General features: G+C 49.6%; 1 protein-coding gene across 13 annotated transcripts in view; it reads right to left on the minus strand.

The window, feature by feature from the left end:
* Window positions 1-915: 915 nt before the first annotated feature.
* Window positions 916-24243, minus strand: part of CHD7 (chromodomain helicase DNA binding protein 7) — a 186926-nt gene continuing 163598 nt past the window's right edge. For 7 of the 13 annotated variants that reach the window (XM_024127103.3, XM_024127100.3, XM_024127105.3 and 4 more), the window contains 16 exons: window positions 22514-22713; window positions 22180-22339; window positions 18075-18164; window positions 17511-17614; window positions 16043-16172; window positions 15537-15609; window positions 15320-15377; window positions 14386-14614; window positions 13201-14162; window positions 12259-12419; window positions 9701-9928; window positions 9029-9472; window positions 5764-5985; window positions 4561-4701; window positions 4237-4341; window positions 918-2927 (listed from right to left, as the gene is read on the minus strand). In XM_024127103.3, the coding sequence (XP_023982871.1) occupies window positions 1980-2927; window positions 4237-4341; window positions 4561-4701; window positions 5764-5985; window positions 9029-9472; window positions 9701-9928; window positions 12259-12419; window positions 13201-14162; window positions 14386-14614; window positions 15320-15377; window positions 15537-15609; window positions 16043-16172; window positions 17511-17614; window positions 18075-18164; window positions 22180-22339; window positions 22514-22713 (4255 nt within the window). In that variant the 3' untranslated portion in view covers window positions 918-1979. Of the gene's footprint in view, window positions 2928-4236; window positions 4342-4560; window positions 4702-5763; window positions 5986-9028; window positions 9473-9700; window positions 9929-12258; window positions 12420-13200; window positions 14163-14385; window positions 14615-15319; window positions 15378-15536; window positions 15610-16042; window positions 16173-17510; window positions 17615-18074; window positions 18165-22179; window positions 22340-22513; window positions 22714-24243 lie in introns of all 13 variants that reach the window. The other 6 variants (XM_055091201.1, XM_055091199.1, XM_055091198.1 and 3 more) reach the window with 4 other exon arrangements.

The raw sequence follows: 24243 nt of genomic DNA on the forward strand, positions 1-24243 counted from the left end.
AGTCACGGTGACGTGACAGGTGAAGCCACCACGGGGCGTCTAAGGTGGAGGCTTCACGGAGCTCCTTTTCCAGGATCATCATGGGTATATTTTCATCTTGCGATGCGAATTCACGGAACCTCATTATCTGAAAGAGACTCGGACAGCCTGTCTTGTGCCATGTCGGGCGGGGGACAGGTTGGGCGCGTCCCGGGGGCGGTGTGCAGGGAGCCACCGCGGACCACCCCCACCCTCTCTTCTCCTTTTTAACTGCAGAGACATGGGGCTTTGTGTTTGGTCAGGTGACATTACAAGGTGAAAACAGAGCATCTCAAATTCTAGTTTACCTCGAACTTCAGAGGTCATAAAGGCGTGCACGAACCAGCTGCTCCCAGCTCGCGCATGCGCGTACCTGCACGTGCGCACCTGCACGTGCGCGTGCGCGTACGTGCATTGCGCAAGTGCGTGTGCGTGTGCGTGCTCGCGCTCGCCTGCGCTTGCCGCAGTGGGTCCCTGCCCGTTCCACGTGGGGCTCCGTGGCGCTGGCACCGAGCCCGGGTCCTCAGGACACCAGAGTGGCTTTGCGTCCCTTGCTGACACCACGGCATTGTGTTTTTCTACCCATTAACCGAGGATAAATGGCCCAGATATTGTGCCTATTAAAGCCTCATTTTTCTTTTGACCTTTTGTTCCTCGGTGTACCACATTATCAGACGCTGCACACGTTTTTTAAGTAGTCTCAGCCTCGAATGCCCTTTTGAGGGAGTAATGGGAGGTTTCTGCGTGTGGTGCTGTTGAGATATCTGGAGTGGAATTATGTCAAGGTAATGTGAGGTTTTTCTTCCAGTCTAGTCGGAAGACAATCAGTTTAGCGTTATTACCAGCAGCTAATCTGGTATAGGAGGATATATCAAGAAACTGTACAAAGGCCAGAATGCTGTATTTGCATCTATTGCGAATACAAAAAAATAGAGTGAAACCAGTTCCCCTACCCTACTACATTCTATAATTACATCTCTGCATATCATGGGTCACTTTTATTAAAAGCATCATTACTACAGTTGGCAGCAATTTACATTTTATCTTACATGATAGCAGTTTTCAAAGGAAAAAAAAAATAAAAGGACATCACAACAAAGAAAAACAATACATTTACAAAGTCATGTCTGTAAACTTCAAGGCTAGTTTAGAGCTGAGGTAATGCTGTTTTAGCTTGTGGCTAAAGTAACAAAGTCCTTTAATTTAAAAAAGGTACCTGATTCTCTCTTCTCTCACTCTTTATTTATTCATCTATTTATTTTGTTTATACCAGTGCATTACAAGACCACGAGACAATGGAACTGCAGTTCTGTCTGGCAAGAACCCTCCCAGTAGGTTAATTTCCAAAGGGACCCTTCACATTCAACAGCTGCCTTATTATTGCTGCGCCTCGGGACAGAGACGTTCACACAAGGTGGAGATTGTCAGAGTGTATGGATGTGTGTGATGCGCGAGTGTGGGAACCCCCGTGTAGTCAAAAAGGGAAACAAATGAGCAAGGGTGATATGTATGGTAAATTTCATCTTGACCTTCACAGCAAAAAAATTAAAATTAAAAAATTAAATATATAACTTCATAACTTCCTTTGAGCAGCACTTCCTTCCATTCGTGCCACTTGGTTACAAATTGCTCTTTATTATAATACCAATGGTACCAAAAGAAAAGGAAAAGGAAAACAAAAAAACAAAAAAGCAGAGCATTATGTAAGTTTCCTTAAAAAGACATGATCATCTCTCAAATTTCATCTCTCCTAGGGATAATAAATAATGCACTGCACAATACTTAATGACCGAGATACCTTTTGACACACCTGTATAACATGACTTGGACTTCTTTTTTCTTTTGCTACACTATGTTACAGAACAGCTTATAAAACTAGGTATGAACATTAACTGTGAGTGTAAACAGTAGGACTACCACTTGTCAAAAGTTTTAAACACTTTAACTGAAACTGGTACTGGTTATCCATCATTTTCATTGTGTTCTATTTCGTCCCCCCCGTCGAGTGAGTCTAGCTCTTCGCCCTGTGCTATCTCGTCTTCTAAGACCGAGGACTCCGCCGTCTTGTCCAGGCTCTCCTCGGCGTCGCTGCCCTCGAGGGTCTCCTCTTCCTGAAAGGCGCCCCCCTCGGCCTTGTCGGGAGCCTTGTCGTCGCCGGAGCCCACGGCGTTCTGCAGCCCCGCCAAGGCGGGGAAGCCGGGCAGCGTCAATCCCCCCAGTCCCGGAGGTAGAAACATGGACGGGTAGAAGAGGCCCGGGGCCATGGTGGACAGGAGGAAGGGGTTGAAGGCGAGCGGGCTGGAGGGCAGGCCGGCCGGGGCAGTAGCAGCACCAACAGATCCATTCGCAGAGTCCGGGCCCGGAACGGCGTCTGCGCTTTTCTCCGAGTCCTTGTTCTCGTCCTCGTTCTCGTTGCCCTTCTCCTCCGCTTTGCACGCGCCGTCTTCCGGCTCGGCGGGGCCGGCCGCGGCCGCGGTGTTGCCGGCGGCGGCGGCCGCAGCGGCGGCGGCGGCGGCGGACAGCGGGGTGTTGAGCAGCCCGCCCAGCCCGAACATGCTGGGCAGGCCGGCCACGCCCGGCAGCACCAGGGGCAGCACGGCGGCCGGGTTCTTGGCGTCGCCTCCCGCGGCGGCGGCGGCCGTAGCCGTGGCCAGTCCCGGAGGGAAGCCCATGAGGCCGGCCAGCTGCAGAGACTGGAGGTTCTGGAGGCTCTGCAGGCTCGTCAGGTCCATCCCAGCGAAGAGGCTGTTCACCAGCAGGGGGTTGATGCCCGACGTGGAGGCCACGGCGGCGGCGGCGGCGGCGCGGGCGATTTCACTTTTGGGCCTCCGACCCCGCCGGCTCGCCCCTTCACCCCGCACCACGGGTCCAGTGAGAAGACGGTCAAACATCGACTCAGGAACGAAACCCTGAAAGGATGGGAGAGGCAAACGGGGGCCATCAAAGCTGCGGAAGAAAACCTCATCTCCACGCGGGCCTTTGTGATGGACGGAACACTGACATTCGGAACGGAAATACACAAGCGATTACTTCCATTCTAAAAGCTCAAGAATCAGACCTCGGAAAGCAACACTTCTCTTTTTTCGCATTGCATAGCTCACCGAATTATGCTGAATTGCAGAACAAAATGTTAAAGGCTACTCTATCGGTGAGGTAAATGTCAAGATATCTGTATCCATAGCTAACTCGAGAAATAGCACATCAGAAGGAAGTTGAAAACTATGGAAAACTAAAAGTTATATTTTAGTATCTACCCTGGGGAAACAAAAACTCATGTTCACACAAACACCTGTACATGAATGTTTACAGCAGTTCTACTCATAACTGTCAAAGTCTGAAAACGGCCCAGACGTCCTTCCATGGGTGATGGGTAACCACACCCAGGGGTGCAGCCACACACAGGAGCCTGATCGGCAGCGAAACTTGTGACACATGTAACCACCTGGATGACTCTCAACATGGTGAGTGAAGGAAGCCGCCTCAAAAAGGGTGCGTAATTTATGCTTCTGTTTAGGTGACATCCTCAAAAAGGCAAAACCTCTAGGGATGGAGAAGAGAGCAGCGAGAGCGGTTGCCCTGGGCTAGGGGTGGGGACAGAGAATAATACAAAGGAATTGGGGCCAGTCACAGAACTGTCTGTATTCTGATTATGGTGGCCGTTCAAGAAACCATCCACGTGTGAAGACTGATAGAACTGTATACCGAAAGAAAAATAAGCACTTTTACTGTTACTTTAAACAGACAGACAAAAAGAAATCAAGATGTTTAAACAAATTAATTTTAGAAAGAAATAGTGAAATTAATGCTTAGGCAGAATTGCTGTATTTTTTTCATGTGTTTATTTTAAAATCAGAAATCACAGTTAATCTTAAGGATCTCAACCACCATAAATTCCATTCCACAGATGCTGTTAACCACGTTTACCTGGGGCATTCCTCCCTGGAGCAAGTCTGCCTCTAAGACTGTGAATGTGTATTTCTATACAATCCCTTTAAATCAGAGCTGTCAAATTAATCCACCTTGGTGGATTAATGACATATTGATACAAGGAATGAGGATGTATTAATGATATACGAAAATGATGCATTATGTCAACTCTTTTAAGCCAAGAATAAGTTATCATTGAATAATTAATGGCCCACAGAAAATAAAGAAAAATTCAGGCAAACAGTTTTGTACAGATACCTTTCTGGACAGAAAGGCAGGGTCTGTACTTACAGACTGCTTGACTATATCGGTCCAGTCTGGGGCAACTGCAAACTCGGGGTTTTCTTCCAGCCACCGGGGTAGATCCTTCATCGGAGGCGCCATAGCTCCACCCATCTAGGGAGAGGCATTCGGAAAATGATTTAGAAACAGACAAATTCTTCCCTCTCCCCCCTCCCATCTGTATATCTACACATATACATACACAGACCATATAAATATACGTGTATTCTGGAAGAAACATGATTCTTTTCCCCTATGAAAGATGTCAGAATAAAACACTTCTTTCTGGGAAAAGAAATCGCATAGAGATCAATTCCCTTTCCCAATGTTTACCTTCTTCCCATTTCGTTTATTGACAACAGGCACCCTTTCTTCTCCTGTCAAAGTGTTTATATCCAATTTATTAGGGTTTCGACATCTGTGTCGTTTCTGTTTCGGTTTCTGAAATGAGGAAAACAGCACATCTGCATTCTTCTGCAAAAAAACAAAAACAAAAAACATATTTAGTAAAATTGTACTTAGTACTTATTCTTTCCTATATAAATGACAAACAGAACAGTCAAGCCATTTTCAATTACTCTGGAAGTTTCAAGAATCATTTTAATTATTAGAAACCATCGTTTCCTTTGAAAGGAAAGACTATTCTCTTTATCCTTTACTTAAGGAACAAACTTAGAAGCGGAGAACATGCTTTTCCTTTTATCTCTCAATAAATTGCTTAAAATCTTTTCTTCAAATGTTTAACCAAGTCATGGTATTTGAAAAGGAAACTTTCTCTGGTACCTTTGCTAATCTCTACTCAGAGACTTGAGTGGATACAGAGGTGATCTCACATCTACGACATGCGACTGTACATGAGGAGAAACAACCCAAGGGATAAAAGAGCCTTTGCAGGAGGGTGCATTCGGAGTGGCAGGAACCCAGCAAGATAAAATGTAAACTCCTACACTTAAGTTTTTAAAAATTCAATCACATAAGTTATAGGACGTAAAACATCTGCACAACTAGCTAGCAAGCAGTTTAAGTGACGAATCATCTGGAGATCCTGTCTCATGTTTAATAAACGGCATGAGCGTTAGTTGTGTAAGAAAGAAGCTAATAAAGTCTTGGGCTGCGTTAGCGGCTCAGATCTCTGCAGTAACAGCTTCCTGATATTCTGTGCTGGGCAGACCCAGTCCAGAGACCAATTAGAGCATGGTGGGGAGTGTCTTCCCAGTAACGAGACCCACCCCGGAAACCACACCATGTGACGAGTAACAGAAAAACAGTCACATCTATTTGGCGGGAGAAGGAAAAAGCAAGGAAATGCATACTTGGCGTCTTCGAATAACGACAAGGCTGCCCTTCACGTAGGACAGACCTGAAGCTAGTTTTCTCTAATGTAGAATATACAATGACAAAAGCTGGGAAACGTCCGAGATGACGAGACAGTCAAGCAAAAGGCAGAGGGGGCCAGGGATTTCTCCGTCGCCATGGGAGACGGAAACGGCCTGACTGAGCAAGAATCCTCCCAACTCTACACCCTGTGATACTCACTGGTACGTAACTTGGCATATCAACAGTGTAAGCGGGATGCAGCTTCAGCCATTCAACTAAGTCCTTGTTTTTAGGAGCTTCTTCCCCCACCAGCCTCGTCCCATCTTCGAGATTTATAACAGGGATCCGCGTGTCAGGGTCCAGCTGTCCAGGAGAAGGAATGTTTCTTGTAGGTGGGGTCTCTATATCTTCTTCAAAAGCTTTGGTCACCTCAGCATCCTCCTGCGGAGAGTTGACAATGGTCGGAATTCTCACACGAAGAGAGAGATCCTGACAACATCCTAGCCTGAGGAGACGCCAGCCTAGCATAATGGATCTCTGATCATAAAGGGAAAAAAGTTACTTGAGACAACGGCAGTTTGGGAACAGCTATTAAATGAGAAGATGGAACGTGTATCATTCTTCACACTGTAGAGTTAGTAATGGGGTAGACAATTCACGGTCCGTCACCGCGCCATGTTTGAGATCTTAAGCAAGCCACGAGGAGCATGACACAGGCAGTGGGGTCTGAGCCCGATATGCATGAAAGGTAGCCTCTCAATCTCTTTTGGGGATCCCTGGATAGCATCATTAAAGAAATTATAATTAAAGGAATGTTCCAGAAGCCAGTTTATACCTAGCTTTTTGGCACTCTGTGATCAGTACACTTTTGTCGGCAGTACAATAGTTCATATTAGGCGTGTGTGGCAACACTGGAAAGGTCAAGTCTAACCGAAGCTGAGTCAGAGCTGAGACTCTACCACCGCCCAGCCACTGGTCCTCAAACTCCGTTCTTTCAACCTGCAGACATCTTCAGTGAGGCCCATCCCTACTGTTCCCGCTCTGGTTCAGGTCTCCGTCACTGACCACCTGTATGCCCCTGCATTACTCCTAAACGGTCCACCTGATTCTAGTTCCACCCTTCTTTAATCCAACCTCCACTCTGCTCAAAAATCATGTTACATCACTCCCCTGTTGAAGCTATTTTGATAACTGAATCCACATCACCTTCAGGATAAAATCCAAGTTCTTTAGCATAGCGATCACAGCCCTCCGTGATTTGCATCCTACCTTGTCGCCAAGGTCATCTCTGCTGAAGCTGCCTCCTCACCAAATTCCCTGGCCAGTAACTTTCAGTTCGCCAGACATGATAGGCTCTCTCTGGCCTCAGTCCCTTAGCACATGCTCTCCCCGCCCACTCTTTTCAAATGACTTGCCCCCATACAACCTCCAAAATTTCACCGAGGTATGACCAACTCCAGGGAAACTTCCCCGTCTGTTTCTCCCCATATCCTCCTCCTCCAGTCCCATTCTTCCTTTGGGTTTTCAAAGTACCCCAGGGTCTTCTCACAACAGTGATACGTTGTTATTTATCTGTCACCCATCTTATACACTGAGTTCTCTGCTGCAAGCACCCGTGGGGCCTTTATTCTTCACACCCCCGTGCCTGGCACAGGGCGGGGTTGGCTCTCACAACTTACTTACTTTTCACGGCTGCACAGTGGTCTCCAGTTTGAATGCTAACACATCACAAGATTTTGGGATCTGTCTTGTTCCACACAAGTAACCTTGCCGACCTCTATACCTCTTCACTACTCAGTTTATTTACAGACCAATGAGCATTCTCCTTGTATTTTATGTGCGTGCACATAACCCTCTCAAAGACCAAATGAGGAATTTCCAAATTCCAACAGTTAAGAGTTTAAAAAAAAAAACATTAAAATAATAAAAATACATTCTCTTAACATCTGTTAGGAGTTTTGAGCCAGGCTGCTAAATATGACTTCAGGGGAAAAAACAATAAATTCCTAGGGACAGCTTAAAATATATGAATGAATAATAAAGCCAGCCGTAAGTTTAATACAGGGTGTACAACTACAATAGGAAATAGCACTTGGTCGCACTGACTGTTAGTCCCTGACGCTGGGTCCACAGACAAACGTGAGATTCAAATGGAAAGACAGTAAACGAAGCCGCGTGGGAGCTGCAGAAACTCCCGATCTGTTGATGTTTGTTCAGTGAACAAAACCTATCAAAGCATCAGGGTGGTTCCCAGCAGAAAGCTATCGGCTGGCGATGCCACTCTGGGGGCCACACACCTAGAAACGGCGTTTTAACTAAGGGGAAAAACAATCACAGCTGATCCACTGTGAGGTGCATTTTTCAAGATTCTAGAAGTAGTCAGATGATCGACAAAAATGACCATTACTACCGCTGGTACATTCGTAATGAGTTTTGAAAATTACCTTTTAACCACCCGGAAGCTTCTGGTTTAATCAGACCCCACTAGGGGGCAGGTTTCGGTGAAGGCTATTTTGTCACTTCGAGACTCTACCTTGACCACGCCTTCCCTACTCTTTTATTAAGTTTCCTCCAAATTCAAGAAATAAAAAAATGGGGAAACAATAATAGGAATGAAATAAGGAAAAACATATTGAAACAAACGTCTCCCCTCGGTGTTTCCCAAACTGTGTCCCGCCGCCCAGGGGATGGGCCTGCCGCCGGCATCCCATCTCCTTGGGCAGGAGCTCCAGCACCTCTGTGCTGATTCGGGTTTCAAATCCAAAGGCTTACAGTACCTTGTACCAATTTTAGTGCTTTAAAAAGACTTCGTGTAATCGGGTTCTCTGGGGTAAAACCTCATCGTTAGTTGGGTGGCACTTTTTTAGGTGAGTGGTTGAAGCAGATTAAGGAAGAGAGTTATTTTGATTACACTGCACTCATTTCCTTTGAATTGAAGAAGAAAAGGACAAAATCCACTGACACACATATTTCTTGCAAACCTAAACTAGCACAGACCTCAATTCAGTTGAGATTTTTAAAATATCTGCTTCTGGAGGCAAGAGAATTTGCAATCACTAGCTTTGCATGTGAACACAAATCTTAAGTCTGAAACTGAACAAATCTAATAACGCCAGGCCCCAAACAGATGGATACTTTTAAGAGCAGAAGCTTTCTCCACCTCGAGGGTTCAGAGATAACGATTACAGGCTCAGAAGAACATGCTTTTGTTCTGGGCTAGTCTTCCGAGAGGGATCAATATACTAGGATCTCGGGAAGAACAGATCCTCAAGCTACCCGTGGTTCAGGCCGAGGGATCTGCGTCAACGCTGAGCACAGTCTTCCGGCTCAGAACCACGACTCTGTCCATCGCGACTCCTTCTTTAGCGGAAGGGGCCGGCTTTCGCGCCGTGTCACCGAGGGGCGCGCGCCCCAGAGCGCGCAGCAGAGCCGGGACCCGGGCCGCCGGCGCGGGCGCGCGGGGGGAGCCAGCCCCTGGACTTACTGCACTCAGTGACGTCCGTTTGTGGCTCATGAACAGCAGGTCGAGGCCCTCCACGTTTTTCCTCCTTCCCCGCCTCCTCTTCATGGGAGGCTCTCCGTCCACGAGGGAGCCGTTGAGCAGGTGCCTGGCGGGCGCGCGGGACAGGCCTGCCTGGAGCAGCTCCATTTGAGTCTTAAAGGCATCAGACATGGGCGCCGAGACATTAGGCAAGATAAACTTTGAAGTAAGAGATGAAAAATTTGAGGTAGAGCTTGCTGCCTCTCTCGAGGCCTTTGATAAATCGACAACTTTCTCTTGTCCGTTTTCCGAGACCACCTGATTCTCCCGCAGCTGGGCAACCATCTCCATGAGGTTTCGCCGCTTGGCAGCTCTTTCGGCCTCGATTTCGATCTTTCTCCTCCTCCTCCTCCGCTGGCGAGGGACGGAGAGGTTGAGGGCGTCTTCCTGTTGAGAAATCCCGACACAAGAGTGAGCCAAAACTGCACCTGCTGCACGGGCTGGCTCGTGGAAACCAGGAACGAGAAGCTTAAGGAGTTAAACACCCGAGGCTGCTGCACGGAGCGGAGGAAACAGCAGCCTCCTTACTTCTCAGTAGGACCGGTGAACACGAGCTTCCAAACGGAGTCAAGGGAGCTTATCTTTAAGCGGCACCAGCCAGGCGCGCTAACTGACCTTGGACAACCGCGGGGAAGCGGTGAGGTCCTCGCTGCCGCTGATGCTCGCCTGGCCCCCCGCGGACAGCTCGGCCAGGCTCCTCTTCTGCAGGGGACTGTCGGCGGTGGGGGGCGGGTAGCCGGGGATGAGGCCCTGGAAATCAAACATCTGGCGCCTATTTACCGGCCATTTGCCTTTCAGCACTGCTTCACAGATGTTGTCTAATCGGTTTATCATTACTCGATCCTGGAGGGAGAAGAAAAGTCACAGGAAACTGTAACAAAGACCTGGTGAAAATTACGAGATAAATACATCCACTGAGACGCTGAAGAGCAGAAAAGGCTTCAAAGCAGGCGGGCGGGCGAAAAGCAAAAGTAAACAAAAAGCAAACAAGCATGGAAATAAACCCAACCCACCAGAACCGCTTTACTCTGGTGTGAGGTCTGAAGGTGGCCGCAACACGTAAGATGAGCATTTTTCAATTATGAACAATGGATCACATAAAGGAGAGAACGTTACATAACCACCGCCTCTAAAATGTCCCCATGTTTTACAAGTAACTGTTGTGTAGGCTAAAGATTGTTGGTCCACGTCAGCAGGTGACAATGGAAGCCTGCAGTCAGCTTCTCGACCCTCTGGTGCTTCCGTCCCCAGGCTGGACCGCGGCCTGTCCCAGGCAGTGGGACGTCCTGTCCCTCACTATTAATGAAGTTCAGCGTCACTATTAATGAAGTTCAGTCAGCAGGTGACAATGGAAGCCTGCAGTCAGCTTCTCGACCCTCTGGTGCTTCCGTCCCCAGGCTGGACCGCGGCCTGTCCCAGGCAGTACCGCAGCCTGTCCCAGGCAGTGGGACGTCATTGGCGTCACTATTAATGAAGTTCAGCGTTACGAATGCGCTCCAACCTAGGAACACCTAATGAGCGCCGGTTTGCATCTCCCACCTATTATCACTTCAAGTTTCACTGAAGGGTGTACTTTAAAAATCTCTAATTACAGCTCTTAGACCCAGTTTCCAGAGACTACAAGCCTGCTACTATAGACCTTTCGGCTTACCTGGGAAGCTGCCTTCTCAACTCAATACGGGAGACTAGCAAAGCAGGGGAAATAAGGGAGCATACAGAGGGAAAGAAATGTCTGTGACGGTACACTCTTCAGTTAAAAATTTCATGCCGTTTCTTTCACCATTAACACCATGGCACAGCAGCCTGGGGATGAGTCGATGGAAGCCTTCTCTGTGTTGTTTGTTTTAAACCAGACAGCCCTGTTATGGTGATTAGGATGATTATCTCCCCACCCTGAGAAACAGACCCAAATAACATAGGGATTTATTATAAAATTATGCCAGTTAGCCAAAAAAGTAGTTTCTACTTTGCTTTTGGTTATAGATAACTGCATTTGGAATTATCTCATGATGTATTCGAGCAAATAGGTCAACGCCCACCCTCTCCCCAGTTCAGAAGATTACAGGGTTCCAAATGTATGAAGTTGTCGTAAATCTGAAAGTTCTGCTTCAGGATTTAAAAAAAAAAAACCCAAAACACACAGTTTTAAAGTCCACACAGGTTCCCTCGGGCATTGTGGTTGGGATTACAAAATGGTACAATGGCTATGGAAAACAGTACAGAGGTTGCCCCCAAAATTAAAAATAGGACCATCACATGATCCAGCAATACCACTTACTGGTACGTTTCCAAAAGAAATGAAAGCAGGGTCTCAAAGAGACATTAGTACATTCACATTTACAGTAGCACCATAATAAGCCAAGAGGAGGAAGGTACCCAAATGTCCCGATGATGGATGAATGGATAAAGAAAATGTGGTATATACACACGATAGAATATTATTCAGCCTTAATGCAGAAGGAAATCCTGTTACCTGCTTTGACACAGATGGACCTTGAGGACATTACACTAGGTGAAATAAGCCACTCACAAAAGAACTAGTACTGTATGATTCCACTTATATGAGGTATCTAAGCTAAAGTAGTCAAGTTCACGGAAACAGAAAGTAGAATAGTAGTTGTCTAGGGGCAGTGGGGCAGGGGAGTTGCTCTACGGGGAAGGAGTTTCAGTCCTGCAAGACAAAAAAAGTCCTGGGGGTCTCTTTTACAACAACCTGAAAATATTTAACTCTACCCAACTACACACTTAAAAACAGTCAAGATTGCAAATTTCATGGTATGTGTTTTTTACCACAATAAAAAATTGTTTTTAAAAAAGATTCACGCATTTTATTTTGTCACATGGGTGAGTCTTTTGAAACAATAATCCATAGACTGCACTAGACAAATAATCTAAAAAACTGCGAGGAACCAAAGATCCTTATAAACAGTTCTTTTTTCTTATTCGCTTTGCTTCCTGGCACCTTTCCTATCCTATTGAAAAAGTTATTCCACAGAATTTTTTCTTTGGGCTTTCGCAGATCATTCTTTTAAAAACACAAGAAAAATCTACAATCTTCATACACTGTGTCAGAGTTTACCTTAACATTAGTTGAAAAATCAAGCTAGAATGACTTCCTCCACCCTATTCTTTTTTGGTCACCAAAACAACAACAACAACAAAACCTCACCAACCTTAGGCCAAAATGAGAAGGCAAACGTTCTTTCATGAAGGAGCTGAGCTACGGACGGATCTCCATCCTCCATGTAGAATCCGTCTCGGGTCTCATCCCTAGCAGTGCTCATGGAAGCATTGCTCTCTTCATCAAAATTCTTCCCTCTCGAGACAGTTCCTGCTGAGAAACGAGTTAATGTGCATTGCTCACAACCAGCATATCGCTGAAAAGGGAGTGTAGAAAAGACATGATTTAATATCTGAATGCTGATGAGCTCCATTTTATCGAGTACCTACTACGGCTACAATGGTATTAGGCATGTTACAAATCTTGTCGCTTAAAGCTTGCAAGGGCCCTTTCGCGTAGATGGTGTTATTCCTGTTTTACAGATGAGGAAGTAGAGGCTTAGGGACGTCACGTCACTAGTCGTCAGGCATCCTGCGAACACGTCTTGCAGGAGGCTGAATGACAGCCAAGTCTCTGACCCGGCAGAGCCTCTGTTCCTCCACCAGGAAAAGGACTAACGCGTTGGCCACAGTTCCGAGCCGCAGCAGCTCCGAGCCGCTGCTCCGGCAGAAAAGTACAACACGGCGCTTCATTTTTCCTCCGTGGCAGGTACGGCAACCTACCTGGGACTTAGGAAGAGAACTGGTTCTTCCCAGATTCTACTCCCACCCTTTACTTCTGAATGAAAAATAAAGCATCATTTGTTTTAAAATTGTTAGTGTCTGTAAAACCCTCCTTCTGGGAAGTTAAGTCGTTCGAAATGGCATGCTTACACATCACATCAGAGCAAAACGTACAGATATCTAGGCATAACCTGACACTATTCCTTCACCGAAGGAAACGTACACTCATTACCTTTAAAACGACCGGAAAAAAAAAAAAAGAGCACCGGTCACATGACAGGGAGACACCTGCGGGGACGGGATCAGGGGAGGCCTGCAGGGCCAGGAGTTACCTTCGGGCTGCGAAGACTCTTCCGACTTGTCATCGTCCTCCAGCTTTTCCTCTTCGTCCTCCTCGGAACCCTTTTCTGAAATGGACTTGGGCCCCGGGTCCGCACTGACCTCCACCCCTCTCGGCTCGCTCTTCCCGGCGCCGGGCTCGGCCTCGGCCTCGCGGTCCTGCTTCCGGTCCTTCCCGCCGCCCTCGGCCTCCTCCTCCTCCTCCTTCACCTCGGCCTCCCCCGCCTCCCCGGCCTTGGCCTCGGCCCCTCCCGCCTTCTCCTCCTGGCCCGGGGGGGCGGCGGCGGAGGGGGCGGCGGCGGCGGCGGCGGGCGTCTGGCCAAGGCCCAGGGCCAGCGCGTTCAGGGCCGGGGCGCCGGCCGCCCCTCGGGTCTGGGCGAAGGTTTTGTGCGCGTCCAGGAAGGAGAGCTCGGGGTCGTTGAGGATGTGGTAGTCCGTGCGGCTGACCCCGTGCTTGGCGGCGCCCACCAGCAGGTCGCGGTCGTGCCTGCCGCACTCCCACCACTCGGGCAGGTCCAGGCTGGGCTGGCAGAGCCGGAGCCGCTCGGCCAGCTGCGGGTGGCGCAGCACCTGCTCGCGGATCTTCCGCAGCAGCTCGATGCGGTACAGGGTGCGCGAGGCGCGCTCCTCCGTGATGGGCTCGATCGCCGAGGGCAGGTCGGGCGGCTCTGCGGCAGGGGGAGCGCGAGTCACCCGAGGGCGCCCGCCCCGCCCCCGCCCCGCTGTTCCGTGCCCGGCGAACCTACCGCCATCTGGCTTGGCGGGCACGCGACACACCCGCCGGCACATGGCCACGAAGCAGCTGAAGTACTTCTCCAGACTCTCATCGGACTTCTTGTCAAGCCTGGCAAAGGCTCGGAATTGGTTCCAGTCGAACTGCTGTTTCGCCGGGTCAAAAATAACCCCAAACGTGGACACCACGCGGTAAAAGTCCGCCTCTTCCCGTCTGGTCCACCTGTCAGAAAGGAGACGTCAGCCGGACTTGGGCTGCGTAAAAAGGCCTCACGTTTATTACTGCTTCTCCTCGTTTGCCCTGAACTTAATTCACAGGGCTGGTCTCTTTCTGGGGGGGCCGCTTTGACGGCGGTTACCTTGCCTGCGATGCCTGCCTCCCGGGGGTGGAGGAGAGCAGAGGAGAGGGCAAGGTACCAGGCGCTGGTGAACCCTCGGAAACTCACTTCTGCCGTTTCTCCGATATTATAGCCTCCCTTTCAGCTTCCAGGGCCCGCACTTCCTCCCGGGGCCGCCGTCTCCGCCGGTCGGTCTTCATCAGGGCCTCCTGCCTCATCTGCTGCCTTTTATAGCTGCGCTGATAGGCGGTAATGAGCCTGCGCAGACGGGTGGTCAGGGTCGAGGTATTGGGCCAGTACAGCTGGCCTAACTCAGCGCTGCCCTCGCTGTGCTTGCCTGGGGAATCGAAGAGAAGATTTCTGAATGTGCAGCCATAACCTCGCCATACACAGGGTTTCCCAGCAAAACGAGATGACTCGCTAACATTCAAATGGCAGCGTGGGAAAAAGGGCATCGCAGTGCTCTCATTTTTAAAATATAAATAAGGAGTGATGTTAGCGGGGAACTTGTAAACCATTTCTTTCTCAGCTCCTTAGGGGGAAAAAAACCAAGGTCATACGTCAATCCTACATAAAGAAACGTACCTTGTGCTGCAAACTACATGATAAGGGTGCTCTCCTGTAATGTGATAATCTTGAACGTAAAAAACAATCACATAATTGTTAGCTAATGATCTTACATTAGGAAAAAAGGGTAGTAGTGTCTCAATAAACTGGCAATATTTCAGATACTTAACAAATGCCCTGTTTTTTTTTAAGAGCTGTATTTCTAAAGATGCTTAAAAGTTTTCACTACCTGATTTTAAACATAAATATGTAAATTATCTTAATCCAAAAAAATAGTTATTTTATCAAAGAAATTCAACAGAATGAAAAACTAAGAATAAACAGGCATTAGAATTCTTCACAAAAGAGATGAGTCAGCATAGATGAAGCGGCACTTGAAGACACCGCCGTGGTGCAGTGGCAGCAGTCCAGCCGCACGGCAAGGCCTGCACCCCACTCTTCGGCCCTGCTGCCCCCGGCTCTCAGGGAGTCATACCTGGGCCGCGTATTTCCATGGGTTCTTCCTTATCTTCTGGAGGAGAATTTGCAAATTCCTCAAAAGCAAAGCGAGAAAGAGAAATTATTTTAATTTGAGGTTTTATTTTGCTTTTATCTTTTAAAGAAAAGGCCATTATCTATAAACTTTAACAAGTCTTATATGAGCACACAATATTTTACCGGTGCCATAAAAGTCAATGTACTCAAGTTCTTACATCTATTTCATCCTTGAACGGCGTTCTGGTTGGTTTATATTCTGGGTCTTCATCTTCTCTATCAAATTCTCCCCTATATAAAATTTTAAAAAATGTTTAAATCACACTGATTAGCAAGAGACTGAAGAGAGCCTGGGAAAGAGTAACAACCCGCCTGATGCTACTTTGAATTCTGAGTCTGACATCCAAAGCGACTCTGTCGGTATTCAAAGCGTGCAGCCATGAGGGGTAGGGTGTGTGTGTGTGTGTGTGTGTGTGTGTGTGTGCGCGCGCGTGTGTTGGGGGGCGGGGGTTGTCATTTGGAAAAGACAGACAAGTTGCAGATTATCTAGATCATATATTGTGTTTAAATAGTAATTATGATATATAAACAGACTACACTGGTAAACATCACTTAAATCCAAATCAGATGCAATGTAATGCACAGTGCCGTGTAAGAACTGAGCCCTGCCAGTAGATGTGACACTGACATAAAGTTTATTAAAATTTTAAAATGTCCTTCTTACCCGTCACCGCCATCTGCTAGCATGTCTGTTCCTCTCTGCTCGGCAGCGATGGCCTTGGCATCGGGCATACCAACTCGTTCCAGGAAGCAGAGCGCGGGGTCAGCTCGCATGGAATTGTACTTCTCGTACCCTGTGCCGTCCCACCGGCCCACAGAGGACACACACGGAAACAACGAAGGCCCGTCACTCACAGAATCACGAGCACGGCCACCTCACCCGTGGCTCTCGACTGAGATGATCATTTTATGTTGGATTTAAACGAACCAGGCTGTAGTAGCCTATTCTGTGGAACACTTATCCCCGGGCAGATGTGGAGGGGGAGGAGGGGGCCAGGTTACATCTCAGGGATTGTTATCAGAATGAATGCAAATAGTAACGGAAAAACAGGTTCAGAATAACTGCAAGATGCCAGGGAAGATGTTTGACCCGACTGTCCCCAAGATCTGATTTTGCTTGGCATTAAAAGGCTTCGTAATGTTCTTCTGTGACCTCTGCAGTGGTCCACCCCACCTTCCCTGGGCACAGCTTCAGTCCTGCAGGAACACGCACCGCCGGCTGAAACATCCCTGTCTACGTCAGGCCAGCGAACCTGTCTTATTAGCTTTAGGATGATGCGTGTCAGTAAGATGACACTGTTCCCCCTCTATGGTTTTCAGACTGCCATTTGCTTTCTGACTGCCCGAGTTGACTAGATGGAAGATGGCAGATCCCAACAGTGCGCTGCGGGAAGATGATTTTTAGGCTGAGCTCACAAAACACGGCTGTGGTACAGAGGCAGAACAGCACAATTCAATTAGGATGTGTACTACCACACCCCGCTCCTAACTGCTGTAGAGCCACAAGCCAAACTGTAATCATGAAAGATTTTATAAGCCATCATTCTCCCCTTTAGTCAGGCTGGGCTGCTGAGAATACCTCCACGACCTCCAGAGACTCGGGATTATAATCAGGAATCGTTCACTGTATATATCATGCCAGTTCTGCATCCCCAGCCTTTCAAAGTTAACAAGGCGGCATCCTACTCAGGGGAGCCACGAGTTCTCGGCACTGACATTTGTGAAATATTGCTTGGAACAAAGCCCAGGAGGCACTTGTACAGATTAATAGCAGAGGTTAAGCCCACCGTCCACTTTGACACGGGCTGGCGGAGCTCGCAAGGGGAGCCATGCTGGAAGCAAAGTTTAGGGAGAGCTATAGGACAACTTGGCTATTATTAAAACAAATATGGCTTGGGTTTTATTTACAGCCAAGAAAGAAATGTTTTCTTCTCAAATACTCAACAAACATTCAAAAACAGCATCTGATATTTACAGTTCATATTAGATTTTTAGTACAGGAAATGGTAGACGCCAAGAGTCCTTTGGAACTATCCTCATTAATATTATGACTTTGGAAAGAGAATGCAAAGAGCTCTAAATAAAGACAAAGCCACACGGTCAAGATGTGGTCCAACAGGGGCGCCCCTTACCGTGCTTGAACACGCCAATCAGGAGGGACTTATCAGCTTCCTTATCCCACCAATCTGTGGGGACTTCCGCGTGGAAAGGCTCAGGTATCCACACATCAGCTTCACTACAAAGACAACCGTTTACGTGATATTTAAAACAAATCCCGGTATTCAAAAAGAATGCCAAGGGACGAACACAACCCGCGCCCCCTTCCCACAAGCACCTGAGCGTCGTGGGCGGGGCTGGGGGCGGGGCGTGAGCGAAGGTTAAAAGAAAGGGCCGAAGTCGGCCACGTCCTACCAGGGCCGGAGGTGAACTTCACCAGGCAGGGCCCCATTTTAAAGGTCAGCTCAGAACACCGGTCATTTAGTTCACACCTTTTCGTACATCCACACAGACATCCGAACGGGCTTTTCCCGATTCTCATCACGTCCCCAGGCTGGTAGGGCAAACGACTGCTCTCGAGGTGCAAAAAGGGAGAGGCGCCACCGATGGTTGACGGAGGTTCGAGGCGCGCTCCGTGCTGCGTTCTGACCACCCGGATCACCGCGAGGGGAACGGGGTGAACGTGGGCTCATACCAACCTTGAGTCGGCGCCCTCTAGGATCTTCTCCGCCTGGTCTCCTATCACTTCTTGTCTCAGGTAGTACAGCATGCGGACACGCAGCAGGACCCTGGAGAGGAAGACAGAGGGGGGGAGAAGTTCTTAACTTCAGGACTGTTTGCCAACAGTGGCTTCTGGCAGCTGCTGCTGTTCATCCATCATCCTGCCAAGGCTGATTAGCCATGCTGTATGGTAGGCTTGAAGCGTGACAGATGGTGGCACATAATCACCTCTGTGTGGTGCTTTCTGCTAGCTTCCAGCAGGCCTGCCTGGCAACCGCTCCCCTGCACAGAGAGGGCCGGAGCTCAGCCCGGCCTGGGCACACTTCATGGAGTCTACCTCGTGCAGCTTGTGAAGTTTAGACACGTAGCCCACCACTGCCTCTGAAGTATCGCAGCGAGTTTGTAAACAACGGGGCAGATGGCTTTCAGTAACTGTTCTGCTTCATTATCTCATAAAACTTCCTCAGCTGCTGCCTTAATACCATTTTTGGAAGCACATCAGAAGTTGTAGGAATAAACGAGATATAAAATCTGGTTTTACTACCTTACAATAAACCCTCAATATGGAATGTCAGGTTTTTCAGATTATACAACTTTGCTTCCGAGAAGGGAAGATGGTGGTGGCAGTGGATGCTTACGTTTCCCCCTTAAGGAACGGTAACCGTTTTTTATTCCTTCTAGCTTATGTTACCTGGAAGCCTAAGTTGTAGCTTAACAAATAATAATAAAACATCACAAAGGAGATTAAAATGTGTCCAATTCACTGAAGTTCCTAGTCATTTTCAAGGAATCAGTTTGTAAAAACTCAAGGAATTCTAGGAACCAGATTTTTGATCTCACTTGGATTTCGTCAGTGGCGTAAACCTAATTCTTTCAATAATGCCCACCTGCTAAATCCCCAAGGCCTGTCTACTCCAAGACTAGCATCTCCTGCTGGACAGCCCCCAGTGTGCATTCAGGACTCATATTTGAAGACTACCTCCTTGGCCATGAGTAGATAACACCAAGTGCTACTCCCCTAGCTGGATAATCCCATCATACACTTGCAGAACACTTTACAACCCATGTATCACGTTGACTAACACTAGCTCATTTGATCTTTACAATAACTCTATGACAAAGTGGAGCAAGTTACAAATTCCATTTTCACAAACGTGAAAACTGAGGCCAACAGAAGACAAGTGACATATCCAAGGTCACAGGGTAACCTTGAGCATGGACCACTCAGAATTAGGCCTTCTGACTCCATCACTTCATAACGTCTCTAGGGACGTGGCACTTGTCGTTGAAAATATCAAAATGACAACTAGGGGCAGCTTCACCACGACAGACCACTCCTGATCATACACAGATACCCTGTGACCCGCCCTCCTCTCCACCAACAGGCTGCTCCTGGCCAACCTGGGTTCTTAGCGGGCAAAGCGTGAGGCTGTAAATACCTGCATGCACTCCAGAGTGAGCGACCTTTCTGGATAATTCGTTTTTATTTTTTAAGATTTCTTTCTTTTGATAAGATTAAAAATCGGCTGTGCCACACTGAACCAGCAGAAGAAAAGTGACAGTGCAGGCCCCCATGGCTGGCACAAGAGCCTGCAGACCAGATCTCCTTACAGAGGTTGCTTGGCAAGGGGTGCCCTGCGCCTTTCGCTGGATCCTCTTTTATTCACCAAAACTCGGTGCAGCAGCAGTGATCCTAACGGTTTCTCTCCCCTCGGTAGAAGACAAAGTTTTCTACCTCATGAGGAATTTTAGTTTTGTGGAGACTTTTACGAACTAACTGTGAATGTCACCTTTCTTCTAGAGGAAGAAATTCAAAGCAACGCACTGGCAAGCTGAGTGGCCTGGCAGGATAACGGGGTGATGGGAGGCGGCCTCTGACCCTAAGGAGCCTGCACGTGGTGAGTCAGACAGGCAGGACTCCTAACAAGTCCCCAGACCTCGTTCTCATTTCAGCGGCTATCCCCTGGTGCCCGTTTTCTGGACCAGCACCGGGCCGGGAGCACGTGTGCACTGAACTGTCCTACCCCTTCTGTCGCCTTCAACTTGAGACAGTTCCTGTCTTTGTCTCTTGAAACTTTTGAAGAGGACTGGCCAGCTATCTTCCAGGAGGTCCCTCAATGTGGGTCTCATTTTCTCTCTGACGGCTCATCCCAGAGAGGAGATGGAAGAGGCACCGCCGGTTCTTCTCCCGGGACCCAGGGGAAGATGTGAAGAACGCTAGTTACATCTCACGTACTAACCGGGCCGTGTACCCTACAGAAGTCTGTTACTGACATCAGAGTGGGAAATTAAAAACCGCCACCATCACACTGGGGTCCGGGAACAGGAGCCGTTGTTCCTGCACTAAACCCCTTCACTTACAGTTTGTCTGAATCCAGAGTTCGGAAGGTTACGGACCCCAAGTTCACATAAACCACAAAGAAACAGAAGTTTTCTAATAGCTATAAGCGGGGCAGGGCTTGAGGGAGAAAGAACCATTATGCTATGGCAGTAACAGCAGTTTGTGAGGTGCCAAAAGGGTTTGAGGTAATGGCTCTGAAGACTCAGAAGGGAAAAATTTTGTCCGTCAAAATCCAGCAGTGATGATCCAAGGTAGTCCCTGAAAGCACCGCTGCATTGAAAAAGGGACGAGGACCACCCGTCAGTGCAGCCCAGGAGTAGCAGATGTTCTCCAGGAATTACTGCACTGAGGTTTTCAACAACCCTGGGGGGAGGGAGGGTTCCGAGACGGGCAGGGCTGCTCAAAGCAAGGGCGCCCGCTGCCCCTTAACGAGCTGAGGGACCTTCAGCACCCGAGACTTGGGTCTCCTTGCCACGTGAATGGGGATGAAAGAGCGCGGCTTGCCCTGTAGACAACTCAGAACACATAATCCAAAGGGAGCGCTTGGCGTGCTGCCAGTATGAGGCGCCCGGACTTTTGTTGCTACGATTTAGAAGAGAGAGAGAGACATTTATTTAAGCTCTATTTGATGAATACAGCAAGCGGGTCTTTGAGAGGTCAGGGAGCTTGCCCCAGGTCGCCCAAAGCCAGGAAGGGGAGAGCTGCGCAGGGGTAGTGCTGCCTGAGCCCGGATACCGAACATGCACGCTCAGAGGACGGAAGGGATCGACCCGCGTGGGTGCTGGTGTAGTGAGTAGGCAGCTCACGGAGCTCCAGGCGATGAAATGAATTCAGATCTGGTACCCTTCAGTTATACATAATCAGGTTCTGGAAATAAAGACAAGGACTACGATTCTAAGCTCAGAGGTAAGAAGAAAGGACCCAGTGACTGAGGCACATTATGAGGCAAAGAATACCGCGTGGACTCCGCAGTCCCTCGACTGCAAGCAGTCTGCTGGAGGCGGGGTCATGTGAAGTTAACCATAATTCTCTAGTACACGTTGGTTAAAACCTAGTTACCCGCAACGTCCACAGCAGCATCATTCACAACAGCCAAAAGGTTATCAGCCAACCCAAGTGCTCACTGATGGATGGATGGATGAACAAACGTGGTCTACACCTCCAGTGGAATATGGCTCAGCCATAAAAAGGAACAAAAATCCGGCACAAGCTACAACACGGGTGAACCTTGAAAACACTGGGCTAAGTAAAATAAACCAGATACAGCAAAGCAAATATTATAGGATTCCACTTATGAGGTACCTAGAATAGGCAAATTCACAGAGACAGAAGGTAGAATGGTGGTTGTCAGGGGCTCCAGGGGGGGAGAAATCATTTAATAGGTACAGAGTTCACATTAAGGTCAACAAAAAGATTTTGGGTATAGACAGGGCTGATGAGGACACAGCAATCTGAGTAATCATTCCCAGTGGGTTGTTCACTCACAAATAGTTAAAATAGTAAAACTGGGCCAGGCATCTTTTACCACCCCCCCAAAAAAAAAAAAAAATCAGTTGCCTAAAGGCAGGCTGTCACGTAACTTGGCACCATGTTTCAAGAAAAACAGTAAAGTTGTACCAACACAGTAAATACGGTATAACAGTCTCACTGATGTATATCTAGTATATACATATACTTAAACACATGCATGTTGAAGAAGAAGAAGGGTCGCCAGCTCCCCACGACTGCCCTTCCTGACGTACTTGTTGCAGTGGTGCTTCAGGTGCTTCTTGTAGCTGTCCTCCTGGAACAGGGCATCTGGGTTGCAGCCGGCCAGCCAGTCGGCGTCCTGCACCACCGGGTGCGAGCTCTGGGCTTTCACCTTTTTGCCCTTCCGCCCCCTGGGCACCGGGGCTGATAAACCTACAAGCAGAGTAGTCATGATAACCATAACGATAAAGGCTCTCCACGACCCGGTTATGGTGTCAGGGTCAGGAATCTCCGTGCAAGGCAGGGACACACGGGGTCTGGGACGCGTCCCGAGCGACCCCGGCAGCTCCCTGGGACCCCGCCGCACGAGGCGCGACGCTGACCCACCGGAATGGTTGACCAGGGCTCGCGTCTGGCCGTCGGCCGTGGGCGTGATCAGATCCCAGATGAAGCTCTTGATGTTCTCGTCCCCCCTGTAGTGGTTGAGGCAGTACACGAGGATCGTCCTGCAGATGGTTTCCACGTCTTGCTCGCTGAGCTGACGCTTGTAGCGGCCATGGGAAAGGATGTCTGTCCAGCGCCCCCAGCTGCAAAGCAAACACTGACATGCAGACGGTGCCTCTGGGTTTAGCCGTGCGGCTTTGGTTTCATGGCCAGGTGGCAGTGTTAGGAGAGCCTGGGTCAAAACCAGCGACATCTGACATCAGGTTACAGTGGGGCAGTCCAGGGCGCCGTTAGCACCCGGCCGCGTGTTCACCGCGCCGCAGGGCGGGGCTGACACGGGCCTTCCCAGCTGCGACCCGGAAACCCCCTGCTCCACTTCACGTGGGCATGGTTCGTACTTTCCGAAGCTGACCCACCATTTGAGATGGAAGGTGACGAGAGTGACGACCCCCAAATCAGGATGCACGCGGCTACAGGTGCAGCTGCATCTATTCACCTCCGAGGGACGCCCTGATAATTAATGAGAGGCCATGAAAGGTCTCCCTTTGAAACAGGGGTGCTAGGTGCCAAGTACAAGAGCGCTCCCAGGTCCTTGTGTGAAACGGGGGGAGAGAGGACCGTGGACAGACCTACGCGTGCGGTACGCAGGCAGACGCTGCGTGAGCGCGCCCTCCCCGGGTTCCAGGCGTTCAGGGCAGGGACCGGCCTCCACGCGAGGGGCACAGTTCGCCCCGCGGCCCCGCCTCTGCCCGGCCCTGGTCCTCCCGGCTTCAGAGAAGTTTCCCCAGTTCCTCAGATCGCCTTCGGACACACCGCTCTTTCTGCTGGGAAGTGTCTCCTCCTCCCTGCCCGACGTCCCACCGTTCCTCTTCCCCCAGCTAACGCATGATATCCATTCACGCGCCTTCTTTGACTCCCCGCCCCCAGCAGTGGGCAGACAGCCCGGAGCCGCACCTTAAAGAGAGAGGACGTGCCTCTCTGCCCCAGTGGCACGGGAGCGCCCGTGCGGCTTTACCAGTTTGCCGCCCCTTCTGCTGCTTCCCCTGCCTGCCCACCTGCCCCCGCGGTGGAGGGGGCGCCGTGACCGCCTGCTCACGGCCGTGTCCTAGCACAGGGCGCCGCAGGTGGCAGGTGCCCACACGCCTGATGCCGGCGGGGGGAGGGGAGGGCGTTGCCGAAAGACAGGGGTGTCCCAAGCGCACTGCTTGGCTCCAGCAGCTGTTAACGTCCCCTTTCGAAAGTCAGCAGCAGTGTCCTCAGCCGTGATCATTCGGGTGGGACACGGAAGCAGGGGAAGCAGCAAAGGGCTCAGTAGCCAGGGGTGGCCGGGAACGAATGCCCGGCTCGCAGAGATGATGAGGAGAGGTGACACAGCTGTCGAGACACGGGACCGGCTGCAGTGGAACCCCCTTTACCGCGTAAGCAGCCGCGGACCCAGCACTCACCGTGCCTGCTGGCCCCGCACCCTGCCCCGAGGACACGAAGAGGGAGCCCCGGTGCTCACGGAGCCCTTCACCAGGGCTCCAGCAGGAGAGGCTATCACCTGACATGCCGAGCGTGACAGGGAGTGCAGGGAGACCCTCTGGGGCAGGTGCCGAGGGGATGCCTGCTCAGAGGTCAAGGGCAGGAGGCGGTGGGCGGGCAGGGCTGCATGTGGAAACAGAGATGAGACT

The sequence above is a fragment of the Physeter macrocephalus genome, chromosome 15 (assembly GCF_002837175.3).
Source record: "Physeter macrocephalus isolate SW-GA chromosome 15, ASM283717v5, whole genome shotgun sequence".
Lineage (NCBI taxonomy): Eukaryota > Metazoa > Chordata > Mammalia > Artiodactyla > Physeteridae > Physeter > Physeter macrocephalus.